This window comes from Electrophorus electricus, chromosome 6, assembly GCF_041902795.1.
Source record: "Electrophorus electricus isolate QZ-2024a chromosome 6, ASM4190279v1, whole genome shotgun sequence".
NCBI classification, from domain to species: Eukaryota; Metazoa; Chordata; class Actinopteri; order Gymnotiformes; family Gymnotidae; genus Electrophorus; species Electrophorus electricus.
The window spans coordinates 28,195,570-28,220,901 of NC_137502.1; the positions used below are offsets into that span (position 1 = coordinate 28,195,570).

At 39.7% G+C, this 25,332-nt stretch overlaps 3 protein-coding genes across 8 annotated transcripts; 2 read left to right on the top strand and 1 right to left on the bottom strand.

Annotated features, from left to right (window-relative positions):
* Window positions 1-3,198: 3,198 nt before the first annotated feature.
* Window positions 3,199-7,897, top strand: kdf1b (keratinocyte differentiation factor 1b). 5 transcript variants are annotated; one of them, XM_081716269.1, is made up of 4 exons: window positions 3,199-3,419; window positions 4,486-5,496; window positions 5,857-5,925; window positions 6,638-7,897. In XM_081716269.1, the coding sequence occupies exons 2-3, from the start codon at window positions 4,505-4,507 to the stop codon at window positions 5,885-5,887; spliced, it is 1,023 nt and encodes a 340-aa protein (XP_081572395.1). In that variant the 5' UTR covers window positions 3,199-3,419; window positions 4,486-4,504; the 3' UTR covers window positions 5,888-5,925; window positions 6,638-7,897. The 5 variants fall into 5 exon arrangements, with proteins under 5 accessions (XP_081572395.1, XP_026876516.2, XP_081572394.1 ...); XM_027020715.3 differs by having other exon boundaries at window positions 4,486-5,417; window positions 6,638-7,798; XM_027020716.3 differs by lacking the exon at window positions 3,199-3,419 and adding an exon at window positions 3,426-3,636 and having other exon boundaries at window positions 4,486-5,417; window positions 6,638-7,811.
* A 3,035-nt stretch (window positions 7,898-10,932) lies between these two features.
* Window positions 10,933-12,886, bottom strand: nr0b2b (nuclear receptor subfamily 0, group B, member 2b). The gene is made up of 2 exons (XM_027020722.3): window positions 12,236-12,886; window positions 10,933-12,061 (listed from the first exon to the last, which is right to left on the bottom strand). Exons 1-2 carry the CDS (start codon window positions 12,792-12,794, stop codon window positions 11,823-11,825), a joined length of 798 nt encoding a protein of 265 aa, XP_026876523.2. The 5' UTR covers window positions 12,795-12,886; the 3' UTR covers window positions 10,933-11,822.
* An 89-nt stretch (window positions 12,887-12,975) lies between these two features.
* nudc (nudC nuclear distribution protein) lies at window positions 12,976-21,740 on the top strand. Of its 2 annotated transcripts, XM_081716270.1 has the most exons (10): window positions 12,976-13,109; window positions 14,530-14,623; window positions 15,233-15,310; window positions 15,445-15,660; window positions 15,912-15,992; window positions 16,206-16,319; window positions 17,102-17,296; window positions 17,590-17,673; window positions 17,862-17,980; window positions 21,420-21,740. In XM_081716270.1, exons 2-10 carry the CDS (start codon window positions 14,549-14,551, stop codon window positions 21,469-21,471), a joined length of 1,014 nt encoding a protein of 337 aa, XP_081572396.1. In that variant the 5' UTR covers window positions 12,976-13,109; window positions 14,530-14,548; the 3' UTR covers window positions 21,472-21,740. The 2 variants fall into 2 exon arrangements, with proteins under 2 accessions (XP_081572396.1, XP_026876525.2); XM_027020724.3 differs by lacking the exon at window positions 12,976-13,109 and having other exon boundaries at window positions 14,417-14,623.
* The last annotated feature ends 3,592 nt before the right edge of the window (window positions 21,741-25,332 follow it).

Here is a 25,332-nt window from a genome sequence, read left to right on the forward strand (position 1 = left end):
AGTCCCTGAAATTGAATGAGAAGGCCTGGATTGTAACGGATATTCTAATTAATTTTTCTAATTAATTTTTCCATGATTAATGTCGATGCCAAAATATACCGATTATTTGTGCAGTAAGCGCAACTAAACCAACACTATTACAATTTAAAAACACCAGTCTGTCAATCAATGTTTGAAAACAGCTACACAATAGTGGCAAACAATTTTTTATTATATACACTGGAATTTCTTCTTTGCTTTTTGGATCCGAATCTCATTCATTTACACCTGTGTTGTCACTGTAATGAAAGTCCGCAGAAACCTGCGTTACAAACGGACTGTGGAAGTTCGCTAGTGTGCAATAGCCCACTTACAACACAAATGGAAGAATTTAGACAGCCATCCGGTTCGGAAGACCGGAGGTTTAGGTTGAAAACTGGAGTTCTTTGTTCAAAGTCATGTGTCACTTGACGATAGCTACCTAATTACCGACTTGTAATGATAATGACTATCAGCTGCAACTAACTGGCATACAACTCTCTAACTTGAATGTTAGCGGTCTTTTAAAGTTATTTTAGTAGTTGTGTAGGAGAAAGTAATAAGTTCTCTCGCAAGTGTATGACGATTTGTGAATAGCGTTGTATTTTTGGTTTGTGCGTGCCAAGATGTATTCTGGGATCCGTTTGGGGTAAGTCTGATGTCAAATAAGTGAGCTGCTGATGTTTTGATTTGGGATTACTCAAGCTGTAATTTTTTTTTTTTTTTTTTTTAAACAGGACGTTACTTGGCTTAGTGTTTTTACCTCATGTGAGATGTTCTGGAAATATTGTGGGTAAGAAGTTTTTGCTAAATAAATTGATACATCTGTTAGAATTTACACTCTGATTTACAGTGATCAATGATCATATAGAGCCTGACTAAGCTTGTATTTACTTCATTTTGCCTTTCTTCAGATGGAACCGCAGGACGTTCTCTAAATTTTAAGTATAACATGGGCAACAGTGCAAGGCCACAGCAAACCTTGGGTCAAGTTTTTTTTCAAAATCCACAGAATCTTACCCCCAGCTCCTACAGCATAAGCTTTAGTCAAGGCACCCACAGCAGCTTGGTAGCACCTGGCCTTTCTCAACCTTTGCCTCCCTATAAACGTGTTTCCTCTTACCAAATGTCAAGTCCCTCCAAAAATATCTGGCCATCCAGCAGCAGTGCCACCTTATTTAAGATGGCAGATTCTGGATACTCTATGCATGGGCTCCAATATGGCTCTGGTTCTGAGCATATGAAGCCATATAGAAGTGAATCCAGATCGAATATTGCTAAACCTTCCATTGTCAGTTCTGCAGAGATAATTTTAAGACCAGAAACTGGAGGATCCCAGGATTTTGTGGACCCAAACAATCCTGGTGTTGGCAAACAACTTCCTGTGTACAGTACTGTGTCTAGACCAAGTCCTTATAGATCTCAAATCAGCCACAAGTCTGGGAATATCTGGCCAGGCACCACTGCTTCCAACTCATTCCAGAGTGACGTTCTTCATTCCTCTTCAGCTGAGGTAATTTTGTCTAAACCTCAGTTTAGACCTAAAAAACCTTTTAGTCATTTTACACCTGCTCATCATTTTACAGCCAGTTCTGGAGCAATTCATCTAGTTAATGCAGTAAATCCTTCTGCATCTGATGGACGTGTTTTGACCAGTTTTCGAAGTCAGAGTGTTCCTGGTCCAAAAGAAATGGGTTCGTCCTCTGCAATTGGATATGGCTTTGAGTCAGGATACCATGACCAGGAATCACATGGTAATGGTTTCCAAGCTTCTTTCAAACCAGCCTCTATGTATCCTGTCCAAATGTCAAAGCATGCTGAACAGACCCATTTTGGAACCCTAGCTAAACACATGTCTCAGCCAATAGGAAGTAAAGCATCTGGCATTCAAGATGGCACTTGGATATCTAAATGCACTATTGATATTCCATCTCATTATGGCCAAGGTTCCATCCGAAGATGTGCTCTCCTTAGCAGCAACCCAGATTTGCTTCAAAATCAAGGCTCCACTAATTCCACTTTAACAACTTGGATGCTGCTTTTCAGTCAGAAAAAGCCAACTCGTAGTTCAGTTATTGTCCCTGATGAAACACTGCAACCAATTGCAGTACAGAATGCAAACCCTTCTATGATGAGCTCACACGACAAATTTGGTAACAGAGCACAAACTCTTCAGAGCCAAGACATTTTCCAAGGTGTAAATATGTTTTCATCTAGAACAAATGCCCAGGGACCAGCCCGGAGAGTGAGTGTGCCTGCTCTACCAAGTGGTGGTAATGTATACCTTCCACGTGTAGGCTCACCTCAGTCTAATATACACAAGAGATGTGAAATGCATGGAAGTGCACCACCTGCTGGCAGCTCTGTACCATTAGCTTGGAACAGGGGAAAGTCATTCAAGTCGTAATGGCCACAACTCCATGTGTCAGTCAAACCAACAGAGTAGAGGGATCCAATGATGCTGTATACAACTTGGTTATGGAAATGCATTAATTCACTGCACCATAGCACACCCCAGAGAAGAGACACAAGTGCTTGGAGTGTTCAGTCATTACCTATGAGAGTGCGTTGAGTCAAAATGGCTAAAGCAAGGCATTCTTGAATAGGTGTCTGCTGCCTCTCCACAAATTCCAGGAGCTGTTTCACATGGATTTTTTTTTTCCTCTTAGTGGTGGAACAATGGAGTATAAGTCTAGGGGAACCCTGAACCTTTTCCCATTCCAGTAGGAGGAAGAACTTGTTTGTAGTGAGTTTGTCTGCCAGTTGGACTGCACTTTCTCCAGGGAGCCATGACGACAAGTTTGTGGTGAGGAGTCCAACACTGACTGCTGAAAGTACAATGAACATGAACTTGGAGTAGGTCAAACCTGTACAGTGCACGTAATTTCTCAAATTCTTGGCATGTACTTTCCTGTGAACTGCTATGGGACCAGACAAATAAAATTTTGATGCTTTAATTTTTGGTCCATTTGTCTGTTTCCTGCTTCCCACCTTTTGAAGTGCAACCTGTTTCTAGGTATAAAGTTAATCTGTTTATGGTCATTGACTGGATGGATAGATGGGGCTATTAAATCACTTGCAGATTCTGTGGGCTAACTCGAACGTCTACCTCCTCTGATTTGATCAGACAACGTGTTCTCGGGTGTCGCAACAGAAGCACGTTGGTGCCATCTACTGGAAAGTGTCTCTCACACTCGCGCTCTCTCGATAGCTCGATCGCTCGCTCGCTCTCGGTTCAAAGGGCTAGCCGCCTTTAAACGTTTCAGAGCAAAAATGTATATGGGTTTGCGAGTTTGTTACCGCAGTTGAGGTTTCAAACGTACGCAATTCTAAACGTTTTAACGTTATTACTGCGTCACGTCACCAGCAGTGTTGAGTTGGGAATCTACCTGTTACTGCAGGTAAGTTGAATTAACGTTAAGAAGAGGAAGTGTAAAGGATAAGGGAACTGTCGGATATTAATCTTACATATCTATGCCGTTTGACATGAATCAATAGACTGCCATAATTGCGCGCACACTATTTTTGAAATAACCTTAAAAATCCAGGAGGAGAAAACATTGGACTTCCGGAAATCTTTCTCGTACTCAATTGACTGCGACGTTTCCTCCATATGCCGTGAGTAAAGTGTGTTTAGTTGAGGTGAAACGTGGTATTTGGATTATTATTTCTAACAAACAAATACTACTACTTATCAATTTGAATAATCTTGAGTTTTTCTCAGACTGCAGGACAGTGGAAGGTTTTGTAACATCTGCCATTTTCTTGGTCCTCCGGTAAATGAGCTTTATCGGCGGTTATATACGTATAGGCCTATATATTTTTGTAATGTGCTTGTTTGAAACTCTCAAATAATTCATGTGAAATTATCACCCGCCTCCGTTTAAAAATATCTAGTTTCTCTTCCTATCTGGTATGCCTGATGATGGTTATAATGTCTCTAAAGCAACTCGGCTGCCGTGGGTACAGACGTTTGTTTGTTTTTTCTGCCTCTGTGTGGTTTGTGCACTGCTCGACGGACTAGGCGTGTTTACTGCTATTTAAGGCTAAAGGTTGCTGCTTAAATGAAACGGACTGAAGACTTACTGTTCAAACAGGCTGAATCAAGTGTGAGAGCACATTGATCTTTTTCTCAGACCATGCATATGACAGGTTTACGCTGTTTTGCATGTTCTGTGTTTCTCTTCTTTTGTGTTTGTTAAATGTCGCTGGGACATTATAAATTATGGCTCCCTATATAAAGCAATACAAAAGCAACCTATTTCGGATGGCGAGCAAATGTGTAAAAAGTAACCACCTTCTGCATGTGTTGATAAAGCTACCAAACCGGTTAGTTTAGATCCATTTGGTGTGGCAGACGTCAGGTCATATGCAGCTTTCATTATCTCCGTTGCAATCTACACCCGAACTGACATGCTTACCAATCCAAGCTAACCCGAAGTCCTGTGTCTTTTTCTTTTTTAACAGACTGTGACATTACTGAGTCATGTCATACAGCTCCAGCAATTGTGAGGGGGCAGGGGGTCCTGGAGCTCATCCCAAGCATCGTAGTAGCATCAAAAACAGGCCATACCAAGAGCGCTGTGTTGACCCAGTCAAACCTGAGACCCACTACCCTGGAGCAGTCCATAAGATCTGCCACAGGGAAGCTAATGGCAATGCCGTTGAGCCAGAGACAGTCAGGTTTTTACCTGCCAAAGTAGAACCTGCATCAGGTTCCTGTACATGTGCTCCCTGTGCCTCTGTGAACAGTTGTAGGACATTTGTGTGTAGCGTGTTGACATGTGGACTGTTCCGAGTGTGCAGGCGTTTGCCGTGTCTGATGCCTGGGGACAACTCGGGGGATGACACGGAGGTGAAAACTGTGTCCGAGCCAGGTAATAACGGCTTCTATTCGGATCTTCGTATTCGCGGCATAAAGGTGGACACATCCGTTATCGAGGAGGACCAGGAGCAGGGCTCATTTAGCCCTTCTAAGTTGGAGCTGGACAGCCCAGCCTATCCAAGCAGCAGTATCCATTTCAGCAGCCTACAAGAGGAGCACTTTATTTACGAAGGAACTGATGAGGACGTGGACTCATTAATCACACGTAAGCTCCTGGAGGTGTTCTCGGAGTTTGAGATTAATGAGCTAGCAAAGTGTACGTCAGACTCCATGTTCCTGAAGCGCTCCCAGGAGATCAGTCAGCTCATCTCCGACATCGTCCAGGAGCACCACATCAAGGAGCAGGAGGCAGAGTGCCGGTTGGTGCGCGAGATCATCCGCATCAGCACGCGCAAAAGCAAGAAGAAGCTGCCCATTCGGCAGCAGGAGCCCCAGAGAGACAGCGGCAATGACACGTGGAGGAGCGGCAATAGCAGCAGCAAGAAGAACAGTTTCAACTCCATCGGTGATGGCAGTAAGTGGCACCCTGCTTGCTACTCTCTGCTACTCCTTAAGTGGGCCCTGCTAAAGATGAAGAGCTTCCATCTTCACTCGTGAGCCTTTATTTGTAAAGTTAGATCTGTGACGTTAAAGCTGTATGGTGATATTATGACTTCTGGTACATGGAGAGATGAAGGGTATGTCATTTTTAGTACCTGTATTGCAGGAAAATGGGGTATGGCTAAGGGGTTGGTTGCAAGGCTATAACAAGTATTGCAAGTTAGTTTTCAATATCAAGTTGGTCCTGGTCATTCTCTTGTTTGTAATATTAAAGATCAGTGGCTTTTTGGTTATTGATGAATGTATTCAGTATGTTTATGCAATGGAGTTAACACTCCTTGCAGTTCTTGCAATATGTAAGTTAATATGGTCACTATGATGCAGACTCTCTTCATGTTTCTTCCTTGTTTTAGGCCTGAAAATTTCAGAGGAGAGATCAGATGACATAGAAGCCAGAAAGCTGAGAAACAACAGTAACCAGTGTAAGATGGTCATGGTATTTTTTAACTGCTAACCCAGGACTGTTATTACCATATAATCATATCAATTAGCGACTGAATGCATTATATAATTGCTGTTTAATCTGATAATCTGCCAGTGGGCTGGTCCCCACCTCATTTTTATACAACAGTAATCTACCACTTTGAAGGAGCAGTACCGCTCCCACTGGTTCATATTAAAGGCTGTTGACTGCCTCTCTCAGCTGACTGTACATGATACACTGACCCAGCCACTACTTGGCTTGAATAAGAGAAGGGCAAGACCAGCTCCTCTCCCATCTGTAGATCATGAGACGTTACATAACCCAGCCATTGTCTCATACAATGCGCTCTTGTTTGGGGGGGGCTATCTAATCAGTTGCAGAATTCTGAATTTAAATGTCTCTCCCTTACTTGTTTGAAAATGCCTACCCCTGCTAGTTCTGTTTAATGTTTTTATTGTGGCTTTTACGCTTAAGTGTAATATACTTTTTTTTTTTAATGATGTAAAAAGGTTTACTAATCGTTTGAGAATTATGTGAATTCATCTGGTTTTTGCCAGTTGTGTAGTCTTGGTGTATAAATGTGTATGAACATATATTAGATTTAAACAGTCCATGAAGTCACACATTTATGACTTTTCCTTTTGCCTGTTTCCTTTCTGCTCACTCGTTCTCCTCTTCCCTATTCCCGGGTTCTGCCGCCCCACCCCCAGCGTACTCTTCGAGCTCCCCTGGGCCATACTCTCCGAGCTTCCAGGGTACAGTCACGCCTGTCACATCGGACACTCCTCTGCTACCTTATAGTGTGCGAGCCTGAGTTGGCAGTTTGGCCTTTTCCGAAGAGACCTCCTGACGACTCGAAAACTAATGAAGTAACTTGAGGAAGAGAGAACGTATGCTGAATATGTGTATGACCTAAAGGGATGGATTGCTATCAGTTCGTTTGAAGTGTAGCATAGCAAGGAATTATATTTCTATTTGCAAGTAGAACAGTTGCTGGATTTGTTACTTTGGACTCCACTGCTTCTGCTTGGAGTTTGTTTCATCACTGCCTGTCCGTGATAACTGAACCTAGTAAGAGTGGTTAAACTCTTAAGAAAGTGGCAATAACACTCAAACATTCCAACTTCTATATAGCTGACATCAGTAGCATATTGGATTTGATATCCTTTTGATTTTTTTAATTCTATTTGTTGGAAGAACCACTGTTGCACTTTCTTTAAATGGGCACTGAAGGATATACACTGTCAGCTTTTTTTTCCCTCATAGTTCTTTATAACCTGTTGGTGTGAAGTACAGCAGTACCTCAGGGTCATCTTTATGTACCCTGTGTATGGACTGCCCAACAGACTATGGAGGTCGTTTAAAAAAATTATGCTAGTGCTTGATTGTTTTACAAAGTGGCACTGTGTTCACTTTTTGTATATAGTAATGTCTTCTCTTCATGCAAATGTCCAGAGTGTAGATTTGATTTTGTGTAACTTTGAATGATATGTATATTTTAAATGCAAAATTTAATATTGTCACACTGAAGGATGACCCAGTAGATGTGTCTAATCTCTACATAGTTCTAGACTAAATTATGGTGCAGTTGGAGACAAGGCTTTGTCTCGGATAGAAAACCTTAAGAGTTCGATAGAGCAATAATATATTAATTCTTTTTACTCCAAATAAACTTTGTATGAATGTGACTTTTGAAGTGAAAAATATAAGCTAAATGCAGGAAATGTGGAAATTCTGACGATTGTACACTTTTTTCCATTTTTAGTGTTATATGGGAAATGTTTTGTAAATAGTCATTGTAAATGAAATGAGTCCATGAGCAAGAACCTCTACTGTAAGACCAACATTCAAATATATGGGTAGTGTTTTGCATGAACTTGGTGTGAAGAACCAGTAACCCGATATAACCTACTCTCACAGTTTCCATGGTGGAGCTATATTACAAGCTTTTTCAGAGGCTCTTGAGGAATAAAATCTTTTGCAACAGGAAAAAAAAAAAACAACTCAGAGGAGCAAATGGTACAAGCGTCTGCTTTCATACCTCTATTATTATACAGGTGCATTAAAAAAAAATTAGAATATCTTGAGTATGGATTATAGCTCATGAAAATCAGAAGTCCAGTATCTCACATTTATTAGAATATTTCATATTTCATAAGATAAAACAGAAAAGGATGTACAATACAGAATTGTTCTACTTCTGACAAGTATGTTCATTTATGCACTCAGTACTTGGATGGGGCTCCTTTCCTATGAATTACTGCATCCATGCGATGTTATTGAAGTCCAGGATGCTGTGACGGTGGCCTTCAGATTGTCTGTGTTGCTGGGTTGGATGTTTCTAATCTTCCTCTTGATAAAAGTCCATAGAGTCTCTGTGGGTCCAGTGCGGAAAGTTGGCTGGCCAATCAGGCACGGAAGTATCATGGTCAGAAAACCACTTGGTAGTTGTTTTGGCACTTCGGGCAGGTGCTGAGTCCTGCTGGAAAAAGAAATCAGCATATCCATAAAGGTTGTCAGCAGATGGAAGCATGAATTGCACTAAAATCTACTGGTAGGCAGCTATGTTGACTTTGGACTTGCTAAAACACAGTGGACCAACACCAGTAGATGACATGGAACCCCAAACCATCACAGACTGCGGAAACTTCACACTGGACTTCAGACACCTCTTATTCTGTGCTTCTCCACTCTTCTTCCAGACTCTGGGACCTTGATTTGTATATGAAATTCAAAATTTACTTTCATCTGAAGAGATAACTTCTGACATCGTCTCTAGGTAAAGAGTTGTAGCCCCTTTCCTGGTGATGTCTGTGTTTGGAGGCTCTTGATGCACTGATACTAGCCTCACTCCATTCCTTGTGAAGGGAGCCCAAGTCAATCAACTTGTCTTGATCCTCTCAAGGCTGCGGTCATCCTTGTTGCTCGTGCACCATTTCCTACTACCCTTCCAGTCAACTTTCCATTAATATGTTTTGATACAGCACTCTGTGAACAGCCAGCCTTTTCAGCAATGACCTTTAGTATCTTACCTTCCTTGTGGTCATGTCTTCCCCATGATTGTACTTGCATGTGCTGAACGAGACCAAGAGATACACGGTATCTGTACTGTTTGAATAGTAATTTACTCAAACTCATAATTAAATATTCAAATAATTTGATATACTGCATTTTGGATTTTCATGAGCTATAAGCCATATTGATTAAAAGTAAAACAAAAAAGGCTTGAAATATCACTTTACAGCTAATGAATGTAAAATTTGTGACCATTTCCCTTTTTGATTTAAATTATGAACCTGTGTAAAGAACAATCAGCATGTTGGTTTTGTTCTGTGATAGATATTGTAGCTCCTGTAGGCATATGTAGGGTTTGCATAGCTTTTTATACCATGTCTCTCAAATCTCCAAAATATGGTCTGCAACATTCTTACTTGAAATGTTCTTAGAATGCAAATAAAGCCTCATTATGGTTTCACCTGGAAATTAAGGTTAAAACCAATGTGACACATGGTGGAACACCACTGGTAATGGCTGTGTGTGTTTACCAGATATGTCCACTGAAAGCCAAACCAGCCAACTGAACCATCCTGGAGTGATGTATTATCTACAGCTCTGTCTCACCCATCCTGGAGAGCTGTATTATCTGCAGCTCTGTCTCACCCATCCTGGAGTGCTGTATTATCTACAGCTCTGTCTCACCCATCCTGGAGAGCTGTATTATCTAGAGCTCTGTCTCATCCATCCTGGAGTGCTGTATTATCGACAGCTCTGTCTCACCCATCCTGGAGAGCTGTATTATCGACAGCTCTGTCTCACCCATCCTGGAGAGCTGTATTATCGACAGCTCTGTCTCACCCATCCTGGAGAGCTGTATTATCTAGAGCTCTGTCTCATCCATCCTGGAGAGCTGTATTATCTACAGCTCTGTCTCACCCATCCTGGAGAGCTGTATTATCTAGAGCTCTGTCTCATCCATCCTGGAGAGCTGTATTATCTACAGCTCTGTCTCACCCATCCTGGAGAGCTGTATTATCTACAGCTCTGTCTCATCCATCCTGGAGTGTTGTATTATCTACAAAAGGGCTGCACAAAGGTATGCTGACAGTATGCACAACACATTGTGATAGAGTTGTAGTTCTTATTATGAGAGGGTGTGGTGTTCTGTATTGAGAGAGGGAGTAGTTCTGTTATGAATGATTTGGTTTTTCTCTGTAGTCAGGCTGTGTTGTAGAATCAGAGGTCCAGAAAATGACAGCACAATTTATCAAACAACAGAGCTCCTCCCTGTGAATCCCAAAGGCATTTATGGTTGGTTGTTTAACGCTATGCCATTAAAATAACCACCTATATTCCTAATAACTGAAATATTAATAACTAGGTCCTTTAGGGACCTGGTTCTACTCTACTATAATCTGACTTTATATGCCACATATTCAGTGCTCTGGTGTAGATATCCATATGTGAATTCCCATATGATGAATCAGTCAGTCTTTATTTTGAATTTGCTCTGTAAAGTTACTAAGTCACTAATCTCTAGCCTAGGCTGCTCCTTTGGTCTTTTCCTGGAGACATACGAAGCCTAGCCTTGGCCTGTATAACACTGTCATACTCAGCATTACCAATTCCACTCACTTGCCATCACACTTAACCTCACTTTTATCCATCCATGTTTATTCAGTGTGGTTCATTGTTTCAAAAAGAGATCTATTAGCACATACAGGACATTCCTGGAGGCATTGTGCAGTAAATAGCCTATATGTATTTGTTCCATTACCACTGAAACTACTGTACCTTATTATACCTGCTGGTGGGGAGTTTATGCTGAGATAGAAAGTATTTTCCCTCCAGCATTGAATTCAGTGAGCGCATTCCTTCCAGAGACCAAATCTGTTGTTTGTACAGGGGACATTAAAAACGTTCACACAGGTATTACAAACTATTGGGACAGAACACTTAAATTATAACATTTATTTACTGAGAATAACATTAAATAAAATAAGCAATAATTAGAGAAAATACATTACATTCACTGTTAACTGAAGAGTGTCTCTAAGTGTGGCAAATGTAAATAAAGCACAACTGGTTTGACCAGGTCGACTGATGGGAAATATAAACACTTAAGAGGAAGTACTGTTTTAAGTCTCAATATATATACAGAGCTGGGGGGGGGGGGGGTTGGTTGGGTGACTGTGGGCTGATACCTGATATCACTGTACTGCATAGGAGGTTGGGACTTTTTTTTGAACTTCCTATCCATTTACAGTATTTACAAGCCCTGTGAAACGAAGAGTCATTTTAATGATCTTCAGAATTTGTTAAGTGTCACTCATATTACACATTTATCAGAATAAATTATATCTTTAGGTTAGTCAGATATTGGCGTATCCAGAATTCAATTCTCCAGTCATGACAAGAGATAACCGCAAGAGGGAGACCAAATCACGACATAGCGCCTTGACTCAAAAAGAACGTGTTGAAGATATCGTTGCTTAATCAATATTAGAAACCTTTTATTACACAAGGGTTACCTGAAAATAAAATGAAAATCAAGCAGATCCCATCTCAACATAATTAGCCTAATTATATGAGAATATACAAATGCTAACAATCATTTTATGCATATAAGTGACAGTTCAACTGTTATTTCTCACAGACAGTATTGAGTATTAAAATCTATATCCAAAAATGTTTTACTAAATATTTTTTCCTTTACTTGTCCAATAAAATGCAAATGTAACTGGAGTAATATAGAAGAAAGACAGTAGAGTATAAAGTAGACAACGTCACTCAAAATGTATTTAACGTCTGTAAAAATTGACAAACAAATACCTAAATACAGTAACGGAAGTATAAACCAAATAAAATCATCCACTTCAAACAGGTCAGAAATTCCTATTAGCTGAAGAGAATTTCAGTCAGTAGTTCTAGAAGGTCTGTTTGGCCAATGACAGGCCTGAAAAATAGTTCTGTCACAAAACTTTGGGCCACTGTCCTTAGAGAAGACGCTGTAAGCAGGACGCAAGTGAATCGACCATGGTCGTTTGGATGAAGAGTCTGGATGACTTCATGCAGAACTCGCTGAGACTCCTTCTGAAGCCCCTCAATGTGCTTGCAGCTCATTAGACCAGATACATCTGTAAAAACAGCACACAAGCAGCCTTTTTATGTGGTCGCATTACACCAAATCTACAATAATCAAACCCTTTATTCTGAACTTCTATATAAGTTATGGTTGTATCACCAATAATTACCTTTTATGCACAACGATAAAACAAGAATTAAATTGCTTGGTTGTTAAAGAATGTTACCTGGATTGAATAATATTGCACCTTTGAGATATGCATACTCCTTAGCAGTGAGATCAAGGCTCCATAGTTTGTTCAAGCAGGAATTCAGGTTATGCACAGCTTGTAAGGTGGTTGGAGAGTCATCTGTCTCCTGCTCGTTGGTTCTCTTTTGGTGGTTCAGCAGGAGGTTTCGGAGGATGCTAGCTGTGGGTATGTCTGTTACCTCGAACACCATGTGCTCTTGTGCCAGGCCCAGGACAAAAAGTGGTGCCCAGCAGCTCTGAAGAAGCAAGAGCTGATCGATGCATGGTAGGTGGTGGAAGGAAGGTAGGCTTTTCATAAAATGAATGGTTTTTACCAGCACTTCAGATGCTGCTTGGCACGTACTCGCTGAGTTCCTCAAGCACACTAGTTTCCGTTGCTCGCAGTGACAATTGTGCATCCCAGAATAATCCCAGTTGTCGTGTCCTAGACCACAGCTGTCTTTGCGGTTGAGAATGTTGAAAAGGATGGCATGAGGATGCCGATCCCTGAATTCAGTACAGTAACAGTCTCGTTTATTTTCCTGAGGTGAATACATTTTTGACAACAAAAAAAAAAGGGCTTTTATAAGGCAAATTAGATGCCTTCTCACAAATCCAAATACAAGTGTTTTTCCACGCGCCACTTCAGAAGACTGGGTAAGGTGTTATTTATAGTGTGAGCCTCTAGCTATGACGAATTGTCAACCTTGACCTCGATCACCACCCTGAGCTACGACTCGCGAGCAAAACAACATGACCCTGGACCGCGTGCAGTGGGTTACATCTCCGCTACGTGGAGGCGATAAGGCTTATTCAGGTGAGCTTCAGTAGTGGCTGAACTGGGACGCACGGGCGAGAGTGCCGAAAGAGAGGTAAATGACATTTATCATGTTTACAAGCCATTCACTCTGTCTGTACCAAGCCACCAAGGACTGCGAGAACGATTACATAGGTTATAGACTTGGGCTTCGGGCCAATACACTCCACAGCACTGGATAAGACTGTGACTGCATAAGACTGCAAGAGCACTACATCAAATCTACTAATAATAGCTAATCAGGCTAATGACACTCTGAACGATCACATTGCATAGAAATCCCTTATTGATCATATTTAAACATTTGTGTTCATTTTCAGATGAAGTTAAAAGTCTACAGCATGAATTTTCAAATGTGTAAAGACAGGCCTGCTAGTCACAGTGAGATGTGGCTGTGGTACACAAAGGTCTTTTTAATACTTGCAACAAAATGCTTAAACCACTGTAGAAGGTTGTGTCAGTTAAATGTTGGTTGATCAAAAACAGTAATTCTTATTACAGCTACATTTTTAAATATCTTTCTAATTAAAGCTACAAAAATTGTTAAGTATTGGATGTACTTTATTTAAATTGCCCCTTAGTGTACCTGCTCAAGCACAATTTAACTGCACTTTAGCCTATTTTACAGTGTACTTGGCCAAGGGTCACTTTATTTTGAAAGTCTGTTGTATTATTCAAATACCATTAAATAAAGTACATCTAATAATAACACTAAACCTGTGTAGAAGTAAATGTAGATTTAGTTTGGAAGTATACATTCTTTAATTAATTTTATTTCATGCTGGCTACCATTTTTCTCCTTTTTTTGGGGGGGGGGGGGTGATTAGAAAGATAAAATAAAATCTGTAAGTTATTCTCAAACATTTCAATTAAATTTCAAGACTGTCAGACCCGATGCCGCTCTTCCTCCTTGTTGAGTTTTGTTTATGCTGTCCCAACTTTTAAAACAGTAAGGACGTTGCATTTTGTCTAACTGAGGCATAAATTCAGGCACAAGCATTTTACCCAGTTGGAAACATAAAAAGTTCACTTTGCATGGCGGTAATTTTAATATTCAGAAAGGTAGCTAGTGAGAAAAGTGTTCTCACACAATCCTACAAGAACTCTGTGCCAAAAATAGATGCCATTGGGTTATAGGTTTTAGAGACTCAGCTGACAAACTATTAGGAAAGGCTTCAAAACAGATCCGTTTAATCTCATTGTCCCAGTTCTTTATATTCTGGACGTTTCTAGAGAATTCTCCCAACCCTCGTTTTCACTCTATGAAGTACTTGAATATGCGCTACAGGAATTACGTTTTTAAAATTGGACCTCTTATTGGCTCTCTGTTCCTTTCTTTAACTGAAGGTTAATTTCATTGGTTCAAGAACTTTCCGGGTAGTGTTTGTAGCTAGGACGTGAAAACTGTACACCGGTAGAGCGTGATTACCCTTAAGCACAGACTTATTTGTTTAAGTATTTGTATTTGTCTCAAGACGGGTGGAAATCCTTAAGATGGGTGATGATGAAGAAAAGTATGATGGGATGCTGCTTGTTATGGCACAGCAGCATGAAGGCGGAGTACAAGAGGTAAATGTTTAAATGGATAGCGTCAGATGAGAGAGCGTCACATGCGCAGGAGTTGCAGGCTAGCTAGCTAGCTAATTAGTTTATTGATCATATTTAGAGAGTTGGCTGTCTTGATCTTTATTGTTGCAATTAATGTTTAGTTACAAATTAATGTATTATTCCACCACACATTATTTAGCTATGATGAATAACTCATAACTGTTGCTGGAACGTGGCTAGCTATCTATCTATCTAGCTAGCTAGCTAGCTAGCTAGCTATCTATCTAGCTAGCTAGCTAGCTATCTATCTAGCTAGCTAGCTAGCTAGCTAGCTAGCTATCTAGCATGCATCATTGTGTGTGTGCAGATAGGGCCTTAGTACATTACAGCTGTGATTTAGCTAGCTAGATTGACACATAGTAAAGATATTTAGCCCGCATTAATTGAGCCGTGTCACAGGAGCGACATGATAATCATAACAATTCACCCGTTGTTCAGCATTTTAGTGATTATACAGTTAGTTAATCTAGTTATCGTACATGTCTGAACGGCCGATTTTGCATTGGTAGCACAGATTTAACCGGTAATTTGTCTTGCATGTGTTCACTGTGTTATTTTGACTGTTAACAGTTGGTGAATACATTCTTCAGCTTTCTCCGACGAAAAACTGACTTTTTTACTGGAGGCGAATCAGGAGCTCCTGAGAAGGTGAGATGATCTCTATGGTACTTGTACACTATCTTCAGGTCGCAGCATATACAGTAAAACGTTATTGTATATACTGGCGTTGAATATTGTTGTTTTGAGAACAGTATAACTGACACTCAACTTTTCCTCATCAGTTAGTAAAAGAGGCTTTTGCTCATCACAGTCAACTGGCTTTCAAGGCCCAGAAGGAGAAACTGTCCAGGCAGGAGAAAGAAAAGAAGGAGAAAGCTGAACGGTCAGATAAGCTGAAGGCTGAAGAAGAGCGAAAGAGGAAAGAAGCTGAAAGTGAGCCCAGAATCAAAGAACTTACAGAGGAAGAAGCAGAGAGACTGCAGACGGAAATAGACCAGGTGAAAATAAATAAACAAAGAAATTGAAAGAAATCCATTTAAATTGCACATTTAAATTTAAATCCTTAAGTAAGGCAATATAACTTAAGAAATCATCAGAGCAATAAAGCAAATTCTGTTATTTTTTTGGTTTTGGTTCTCTATAACACCTGTCTGTCTGTTTGATGTATAAGAGAAAATCTTTTGTAAACTGAACACCAGCAAGTGATTTTTTTCAATATGCTCACATGTTATTTCACTACTGTCTTCAGAACAAAGAAAACGAGGAAAAAAAAGAGACTCCTGCTCCTGAGAGCAGTGTTGCAGATACGTCTGATAAAGCAGAGAAGGGGGTGAGGGGTGTTTACGTTATACAACACCTTTTGATTTAAACACTTTCTCAATTCTACCTTGGACTACTGGGTTCTCAGCTAATTATCAGATGGTTATGACTCATCTTTTACATGAATATGGCCGGGTTAACAATAGCGATGAATAAATTAGTGTCCAGTTGACCTTTGATAAAATGCAGGTTAATGACTAATGATTATTTCTGTGACATTTAGTCTGACTCAGAAGGAGAAGAGGATGAGAAGGATAAGAGCAAAATGAAGCCTAATGCTGGAAATGGAGCAGACTTGCCCAACTATAGGTGGACACAGAACCTGTCTGAAGTAGATGTAAGCATTTAAGTGGTTTTAACATATTTTGTCTTGAATAGAAAACCACACTGATCTGCATATTCCAGTGTACTTTGAGACTGAAACCTAAAGATGGTCTGAACAATTTGAACATTTGGATAATTCTTTCACTACTTTGCTCTCAGTATCCTAAATAAATGGCCAAAGCTTCCCAAACTAAAATTAACTGTTAATATATACAAAAGTTACAATGTTGAATGTGCATAAATTATAGCTGTTAATGTATTATAAATTTGTCTCTTGTGTCCACGTTGCCTATCAGTACACCGTAGCTTGTGGCCATAGAAGACAGTGAGGGCAAATATACTGTAGAAGTCTACTGTTTGGGAACACTTTAAATTACTATTATTAAACTGTTGAGACAGAATATTTACTGCAAAGTATGTGACATGTATTATATGAATTATAAGGCATACTCTGGAGGCACTGCAGGTTTGGTGTCATTTTAGAGCATTCTGAAGCTCATCCAAAAAGACCCATGAGCATTTAAATTATTTGAAACCTTTAAAATGGCATTTGGACCTACTGAAACAATTTAATTTTAGGGTAAAATGTATACACAAGATGAGGTCATTGTCCAGACACTCAGCTAATGGTTTTGCTGTACTTTTAAAAGTGTGGTTTCTTGGCTTGCATCCTTGTCACTTATTTTATGCCCTCGTGAAATGTGCTGTGAAGAAAAATGCTGCGTCTGTGGGCAGTGAAAGGAGTGATGCCACCCCTGTGGTCAACGATCTAAGTCTTTTTAATTATCTCTCCAGCTCATGGTGCCTTTTGATGTGAAGTTCCGTCTGAAGGGCAAGGATGTGGTTGTGGATATTCAGAGGCGTTCTCTGAAGGTTGGGTTAAAGGGCCACCCACCTGTTATTGATGCGCAGCTCTATAATGAGGTGAAGGTGGAGGAGAGCTCCTGGCTTATTGACGATGGGAAAATAGTAACCGTTCAACTAGAAAAGGTAAGAGATGGTAAAAGGAGAGATGATAATACTAGGTGTGTGAATGCAGATACTTGTTCCTCAATATGTATATTTTTAAAAATTTGTGTGTCTTGTATAGTAACCAAGGCTCTGAGCAAGACCTTATTACTTTTATATAATTATGATCCCTTTTTTTTTTTTTTTTTTTTTTTAAGTTGTGCCTTCATAATCGATTCAGAGTCATGAACTTCCCACTCATGTGCTTTTGCTATTATCTACCATTCTGCTGTAATCAATTGTTTTTAATGAGTACATTTTTATGCTGTTTCCAGATTAATAAAATGGAGTGGTGGAACAAGTTGGTGTCCACAGACCCTGAAATCAACACCAAGAAAATCTGTCCAGAGAACTCTAAGGTAGTGAATGGCATACCAATCTAACAAGTTATGATCTGCCTTTATTTCCCTAAAAGATACCTTTATACATCAAACTGTCTGCATCAACACTACTAGAGGTCATATGGATGGAGACATTGTTTTAAAAATGATCTTTTGTAATAAGATCTAAATTGTCCTTCTCCATCATGTCTTTTCTCTTTTTGCAGCTGTCTGACCTGGATGGCGAGACACGCAGCATGGTTGAAAAGATGATGTATGACCAGAGACAGAAGTCCATGGGCCTGCCTACCTCTGAGGAGCAGAAAAAGCAGGACATCCTGAAAAAGTAATAGGCACACGCATGCTCACAGTATAGAAGCCTGAAGAAATGTTAGACTGTTTTGAGTTTTATAAGAAAGCTTTAGAAAGTGGTAGACTGTGTTGTCAGCTGTTACAAACCAGGGACTCGTGCACAGGGTTCTCAAAGGCAAAGCAAGGAAATAGGAGAGCTTAGACAGTCAGTGGGTGGCTGGCTCAAGATAAGGTGCAGTAACCTTGCATATGCATCTGTAGTAGGCTGGTCTTGCGTCCAGGGACGGGTGTTAACTCAGTTCATGCAGCTCCTGGAGCAGAAGTGGGTGGAGAAAAATTGCCACCAGGAGAACTCGCTGAACTTTGTTACTTGCACACCAGGTCCTTGGGTAGAAGCATGCGGTCTGTTGGCTACATCTTATGTCATTCATAGTAACACTCCATATGACAAGGTTAAGGATAGGGATATCACTTTCATCAATAATAATACATTTCAAACCGTGTGAATGCTTAATTCATTAACATTTTTCATATTGACCATGTGAGTGAGTGTGCTTAAGAAATCTGTGATGGATATTTGTTGAAAGTTGCCATTTGAATGCTGTAAATGCTAGTCCTTTTATATTGCATATTTATTTGCAAATACTACAGTAATAGATAGCAGCCCTTTGGTATTATTTAACTACTGGCAAGCTAATAATATACAGCAAACAGTAATATTATAAAATTAAGTGGCTTATTTTTTTATGTCTATTGGGTGCACAAGATGAAAACACTTAGAGGCTCCTGAATATTCATTATTGTTGTTGGATTCAAAGAGCTGCGTTTTAATACTTCTAAGACTATTAGTTAGTGTTTACTAGTTTCTAGCTAGTGAAGTCTTGACAAATCTTCCAAACTGTCTTCCTTGTAAGGAATCACAATATTAATTATGGCCGGCACCTTTGTTCATGGATTCACACACAAATCTTGTTTGTACATCTGGAGGAGCTGGAATTGTTCATCTGTTGCTCTGACACAGATGAGGTGTTCAGCGTAACATGGTGACATTCATAATATCCTGAATTTTGTTTATGATGTAAACATTCTTGGCAGTTATTGAGTAATGTGTAATTTTCTTGTAATTTATTAACTACAGTCTAGTCTCGTCAATTGTGTGAGCTACACTGAGTTTTTATTCCACGTTTCGAGGTGGACTCTTCCTGCTATATGCGCGGGCAGATGTGGATTAGGCATTGGCACTGGATATGTTGTACTTCTTGGGTCGAGGAACTTTTACAGAGGGTTTTATAGACCCAGTTGCAGGTATTGTCATTATAGAAAAGTGCATGAAATTATACGAGTTAACCGAAAGTACCGTGGAGGTGGCCCAACTCCTACTGTTGCAGTCAAGGACAGTTCATATCTTTTAATAACAGTCATAAAGTAATTGTCTGTAACGGTCTGTGCCTGCCTGTGAAGTTATTTGAGCTGGCACTTATATACTGTTAACAGACATTCATTTTAAATAAATGAGCTGTTGCTTGAAGTTTAAAAAATGTACATGGTGCAGACTTAACAAATTCCAAGGATCTTTGTTACTCGTAAAAAGCAAAATATAATTTTAATTTTAGTAGCAGCTTGTTTAGTTTTAGAATAGTACAATTACTTTTTACTTATAAAAATGGTATTGCAAAAAAGTAAAGCTTTCTGAAGGTAGACAGTTTTTCCATTTAAGGTAATGTAGGTGAAATGTGAAGGGAAGGAGAGATATTGACTAGACTTGTATTTGTCACCGACATTTGATAACAGGGAGGTGTGTGTGTGTGTGTATGTGCGCGCGCGCGAGCGTGCGCAGGATAATAAGGAGCAGTTGGAGACGGACACAGGGACACCGCTTATCACTTCTAGGTTTGTTAACCCTGCGATGTACTTGATGAAGGAAGTGTGCCGCTGGGTCTGCTTTATTCCCCCTCAGCCTTGTTACACGCCTCGTTCAGCTCAGCCAAATAACGTGTAGATGATGCAATTGTTCTAAATTGGATATTTCAGAAATTATAATATAGTGCCTTTTCTTTCTCTTGCACCTTAGATGCTATGATTTTTACTTTTTTTTTTTTTAAACATGCTTTTATTCCACTCTATGAAGTGTGTTATATTACGGCTGGGGCTATACAGCGTTATGGATCTCCAGCACTACAGCTGGTCAATATCAGTAAAAAGAAAACGCATTTCTAACTATAATATCTGCCCTTGAAATTAAAATGACTCCAGTTTTGACTGCAGACTATTCCTTGCCTAATCCAGTGAGTGGGGACAGCTCTCTTGCCATTCCTTAATGATCACTTTATAATGAGACACATTTAGAGCTAAAATTACAGTACAGCCAAGGTAGCTGATCAGTGTGTTTAATTTTCAGATTTGTGATTTGATTGGAATTTGTATATTTTGGGTGATGGTTCTCTTTTCAACTCTCCTGCTGCAAATTTTCTAATACCAGAAAGACGGCTACTAGCAACATAATACAGAACCAGACAAAACTTGTACATAACTACTTTACAAAAAACACACACAACTTTCTGTTCTCTACATTTATAATTATAAAACTGTTAAGTAACACATGGTATTATGCAGTGATCAAGGAGTGTTCTCTGGTTTCATTTTACCAGCATGATGACGGCTTTTCACATTAGCACTTTCTCATCCAGCTTCAAGCTGATGCCACCTGACAATCATTTGCTGCAATCTGAGTATGTCTTGGCTAAGGACCTACACTACTGCTGAGCAGGCATTCAAATCATAAGGAAAAAGAAAATGAATACATAGGCATCAACTTTGACAGTTCAAGCTTAAGGCTTTTGATCAAATTATCTAAGGTTAAATGCAATACATTTAGTAAGGTGTGTCCGGTGACTGTGGACTGACTTTCATTAATGAATACATGAATGTGTAACCTATTGATTGATCATACTCGAGCTACCAGGATATAGTGGTAAAGCCAAACAAATGTAACCTCTTTGGCGTCAAATTTAAGAGATGTGCTGTGTATATACTTTTGCTTTATATGTTAGGGGAACTAAAGGTGACTATCAAAGGCCAGGATTTGTCATTGGGCTTTAATTTGCGCCACATCCACCGAAAGGATACTGTGCGCTGGCATGGGTGGTCTCCTTGCTGGCGGGAAGTGCTGACTCAGCTATTCATTGGAATGTGGCTTATTGAAGTGCTTGGCCTCAGTGTGTGCTGTGAGGTGGATCTGCTCAGCAGATTACTCAGCATTTACTGTTCCTGACCACAGCTGCCTGAAGAAGAATTGGAAATGTGTGGTTTTAATGCATTTGATTGCTTTAAAAAAAAAAAAAGGTTAAAAATCCCCCCCCCCCCCCCCCAAGATTATTTCAGAACCATACAGTAAATCTGTAACTAGCCATGTTGTTCCTTATTACCGTGTCCTGTGTAGAGTAGCAAATGTGGTTGTGTTTGTGTGATGGCAGGTTCATGGACCAGCATCCTGAGATGGACTTCTCCAAAGCCAAGTTCAGTTGAGAGCTCCTGCCATGCTGCTGAGGTTCGAACTGCAGGCCCGCCATGCGCTGCACATTGGAAACCAGGCCTCTGGCTTTCTCTCCCATGCTCTCCTTTCTTTTTTTTTCTTTTTTTTTTTCTTTCTTTTTTTTTTTGGCAAAAATAGAAGACTGTATGTTTATCTAGTCTGACTCGTATTACAGAGGTTACTGTATTCGGAATATTTAAAGCGTTTGTTTTGTTTGTTTGTTTTATAAATAAATTCAAATCCCACCACCTGGTTACCTAAAGCCGTCTGACCGGTGTCTGTTTTTATATGAACGCATCATAAAAAAGTTTCAGTGTGACCTGTTTGGAAAGCTTTAGACATTTTATTTGCCCTATTCCTCACTCATACTTTTTTTTAATCACCTGAGGAGTAAGAGTTTACAGGGCTGCAGGTGGAGTTGAAGGCCAGGGAAAGGGCCTTGCTTCTCTGGGTCATTGCTCTTTTGTGTTGTTTTTGGATGAGCACAGGGCCCAAAGGTTTTTATTTATTTATTTATTTATTTATTTATTTTTTATGACCATTAAGCAGCTACTATGCTCTTAATCTTCTTAAAAGGACAGAGCACTTTCCTCTAAAGCTGTTTCTTTTTTTTCTTTTTCTTTTTTTTTGATGGATCACTTGGCTGGTGAGAATGTATTAATGGTTTCTAATAAAATTTTTAAAAAAAACAAAAAAACACTTTCTTTAAACAAATACCTAAAGTATTTGGCAATGTGAAATGCACTGCAGGAGTGGCAGGATGTCACCTGACTAGTTATGTAGTATTTCAGAGTTTATGATAACAGCAGTGACTTCTTTTTGTTGTCCTTCAGTTGGTGTCATGCTAAATATGATCTAGTCTAGTCTGAGCTATAGAAAAGTTAGAATGCCACATTCCTGATTATGCGTAGTTGTTTAAGTTGTTAAGATGTTTAAGGATTAGTCTGAATCGTTATTGTCAGTCTCAGACAGTATTTGCAATAACCAAAAGAGCTTTTGTAAGTCCTTCATGAAATGGTCATTCCGTTGTGCACTATGTGGCCACAAGAGGGAGGTATTTGACTGTGCACCACACCCACTGGCTTCGGGTAGAAGCTCTATTATAAATGACTTCCTCAGCAGGGATTGTTGATATACCGGGCCTCTGAGTGTTGTGTTCATGTATATTCTTATGATGGCATCTAGATTAATTGAATTGCTTACATATTTATTTTTTGGGAATGATTCTGAAAGTAAGAAAATAATGGACAAGTAGTAAATGATACTGTTGCACTTGGTCTCTTTCTCCTTACTCTTCATTAATAGCTGTAGAGCCAATTCCATACTCAGGCTTGACGAGGCACTTTTTATCCATGCTAATGGTTCAGAGCACACCAAGCAGTTTGTTTACAGCTCTTTTCAACACTGCAACTGTCTGCAGTTAACCTAGTGGGCCTTGTCAAGATGGTGAGAGTGTCTGTTACCAGCTTACTGGGGACTGTCATGGACATTAGCTTGTGCCAGTTAGTGTGTTCTCCTTGTATGTGAAATGGCACATATGTTTCCTAAATCCTAATTACTCTCACAGTTATGTTCCAAGCAATAATGTATATGCTTTATTGGATGCTGAAATTCCTACATATTGAGCACATCATTTAATCTTGGGGTTAGAACAAAGTAAGTGGGTTAGGCCTGTAGCAGGATTCTCACAAAGATTTCACCACTGAGAGTTTCCAAGTGTCCAGTATCCTTGTGACAGGAGATGGATTCATAAAAGACGTGGCATATTGGAAGTGCTTTCAGAGCATGAGATGTTTTCCTTTCTGAACAAATTCTCCACGTGGAAAAAGATGAAGCTAATTTCTATTTGTCATCTGTAGCACTGTACTACTGGAATCTGCTTCCAAAATTAGCCTGGATCTGCCTCTACTTAGCCCAGTCATCGGCAGGTTGTCAGGCTCTGTGATTGGCTGGGGCAGGGTTGGCGTGGGGCTAGCTTCTTCAGCGCTGAGCTGGCCCTTGGTGAACGTGTGGTCCAGAGAGCCAGTCTCCTCAGCTAAGAGCAATGTCTCACCGAGGTATGAGAATTTCTTCATTAACGAAGGCACACAGACATCAGAGGGCAAGGTGGGTTTGTGCATGGGGGTGGAAGGAGGTGGGGTGATAGGCAAACACACTCCGCTTCGATGACGGGCCTGAGCAGACTTGACGACTTGTTTTTGGCAGCAGGGTTCCATAAATCATCCACAAGCCCTTGCTCTCTGACTCACTATTAGGAGCAGGGTGTTTATCCAGGTCTATGTTCCCATCTACGGCCAGACTGAGAAGATTCATATGCCAGGAAATGGGAAATAGTTATGGGAAGGTACTGAAATAAGTTCAAGATCATTGAGGTGCCTCCTATGATATAACTTAGTTATTTTAGGATGATAATGCATTGAGAGTAAAATTGATGTATGATGCCCACAGTGCAGAGGCAACAATAAGGAAATAGCAAAACGTCTTCAGTGTCTATGTACTAAACCTTGATCTGATTTGTAAACTATGGTGTAAAGCATGCAATAGCGATATTCTGAGAAGTAATGTCAAAAATGGAGAGCTTTAATGTATATTCTAATCAAAGGTCTAACATGGCCACCCATCTCCTCACCTGTTTGTCAGGCACACTCTGTAAAGTGTATTTAAAACACACATCAGAGAGAAGGAAGAGGGAAAGCCCAGTAAAGCGAATCCCTAACTAGGGTCAACACAGACAGCAGACTTCTGCGAGATTGTATTTGTGTTTTTATAATGGCCCAAGTTCCGACTCTACTAACTGTTTGTACAATCTGAGTCTTCAGTAGGTTTGTGACCATAACTGCACATGGGCCATAACCCTCTAGGAAACTCACTTCTGTATCCTTCATTTCACAAGGATTTGTGTATTGGGTTTGAGCAAGGAATGAATGAATGTTAGTTCTATAAGAATCTTGTCTCTTCTGCATTCTGCAACTAATTTATATAGTATCCATGAACACACAAATAAAAGGTTCACAATCAGTTTCTCAGAAAGGAAGTGTATTTTTCTTCCATCTCACCATCTCATCATGATGAACAAAATGTTTTTAGATCTGTTTACATTCTGATTTCATTACATTTTACATCTGTTTACATTCACATGGGTGGGCTGCTGATTATTTCACTGTATTAATGTCAACATTACTTCAGTAGATCTGTCTAACAAGTGACATATATATATATATATATATATATATATATATATATATATATATATATATAGTTGTTGTTGTTTGTTTGTTTATAATAATATAACCATGCAAATGTTAGACTAAAATAGTGATGTATTTGATGTAAGCAAAGGCTTTATTACAGCAAAGACAGATATTTTGAAAGTTTTCTTTATGGGGTACACTTTGCTCTTGGGATCAGTACGCATGGACATGGGTTCGCCTTTGCCAATTGGCTGTTATATTTCTCTATCAGTGCTGTTTGCCTGTGGCCCTGTAACCCCGTGGTCTTCATTTACACCCTGGTGTGGACTCTTCAATCACAGCCTCTGAGCCCAATCTGTACTCCTGTCACAGACTCAGCTAGTCTCATATATGCCAGAGGATTTGGATTTATTCTGAGACAAAGTGGAATTTGTTAATTCAATAACATCTAAACTTGTGCTCTAGAAAACAACATATTCACCAGTATCTGGAGGGTAGTTTATGACATTTCAATGCCACATTGTTTTAAAAGAGAGCAACAGCATCAGATGTCTGTTTTATTCCTTAAATATATTTTCTTTATTATTGATATGCACCAAACTACAATATTTGTTCAGTTTTCAATAGGAGCATATTTTAGAAGACAAACTGCAGTTGAACACA

Coding starts and splice junctions, on each gene's coding strand:
- kdf1b (XM_027020715.3), top strand. CDS start 4,505: ATGTCATACAGCTCCAGCAATTGTGAGGGGGCAGGGGGTCCTGGAGCT. Junction 5,418..5,856: donor CAACTCCATCGGTGATGGCA/GTAAGTGGCACC, acceptor TCCTTGTTTTAG/GCCTGAAAATTTCAGAGGAG. Junction 5,926..6,637: donor GAGAAACAACAGTAACCAGT/GTAAGATGGTCA, acceptor CCCCACCCCCAG/CGTACTCTTCGAGCTCCCCT.
- nr0b2b (XM_027020722.3), bottom strand. CDS start 12,794: ATGTATTCACCTCAGGAAAATAAACGAGACTGTTACTGTACTGAATTC. Junction 12,062..12,235: donor TGCAATATTATTCAATCCAG/GTAACATTCTTT, acceptor CTGTTTTTACAG/ATGTATCTGGTCTAATGAGC.
- nudc (XM_081716270.1), top strand. CDS start 14,549: ATGGGTGATGATGAAGAAAAGTATGATGGGATGCTGCTTGTTATGGCA. Junction 15,311..15,444: donor AATCAGGAGCTCCTGAGAAG/GTGAGATGATCT, acceptor TTTCCTCATCAG/TTAGTAAAAGAGGCTTTTGC. Junction 17,674..17,861: donor TCTGTCCAGAGAACTCTAAG/GTAGTGAATGGC, acceptor CTCTTTTTGCAG/CTGTCTGACCTGGATGGCGA.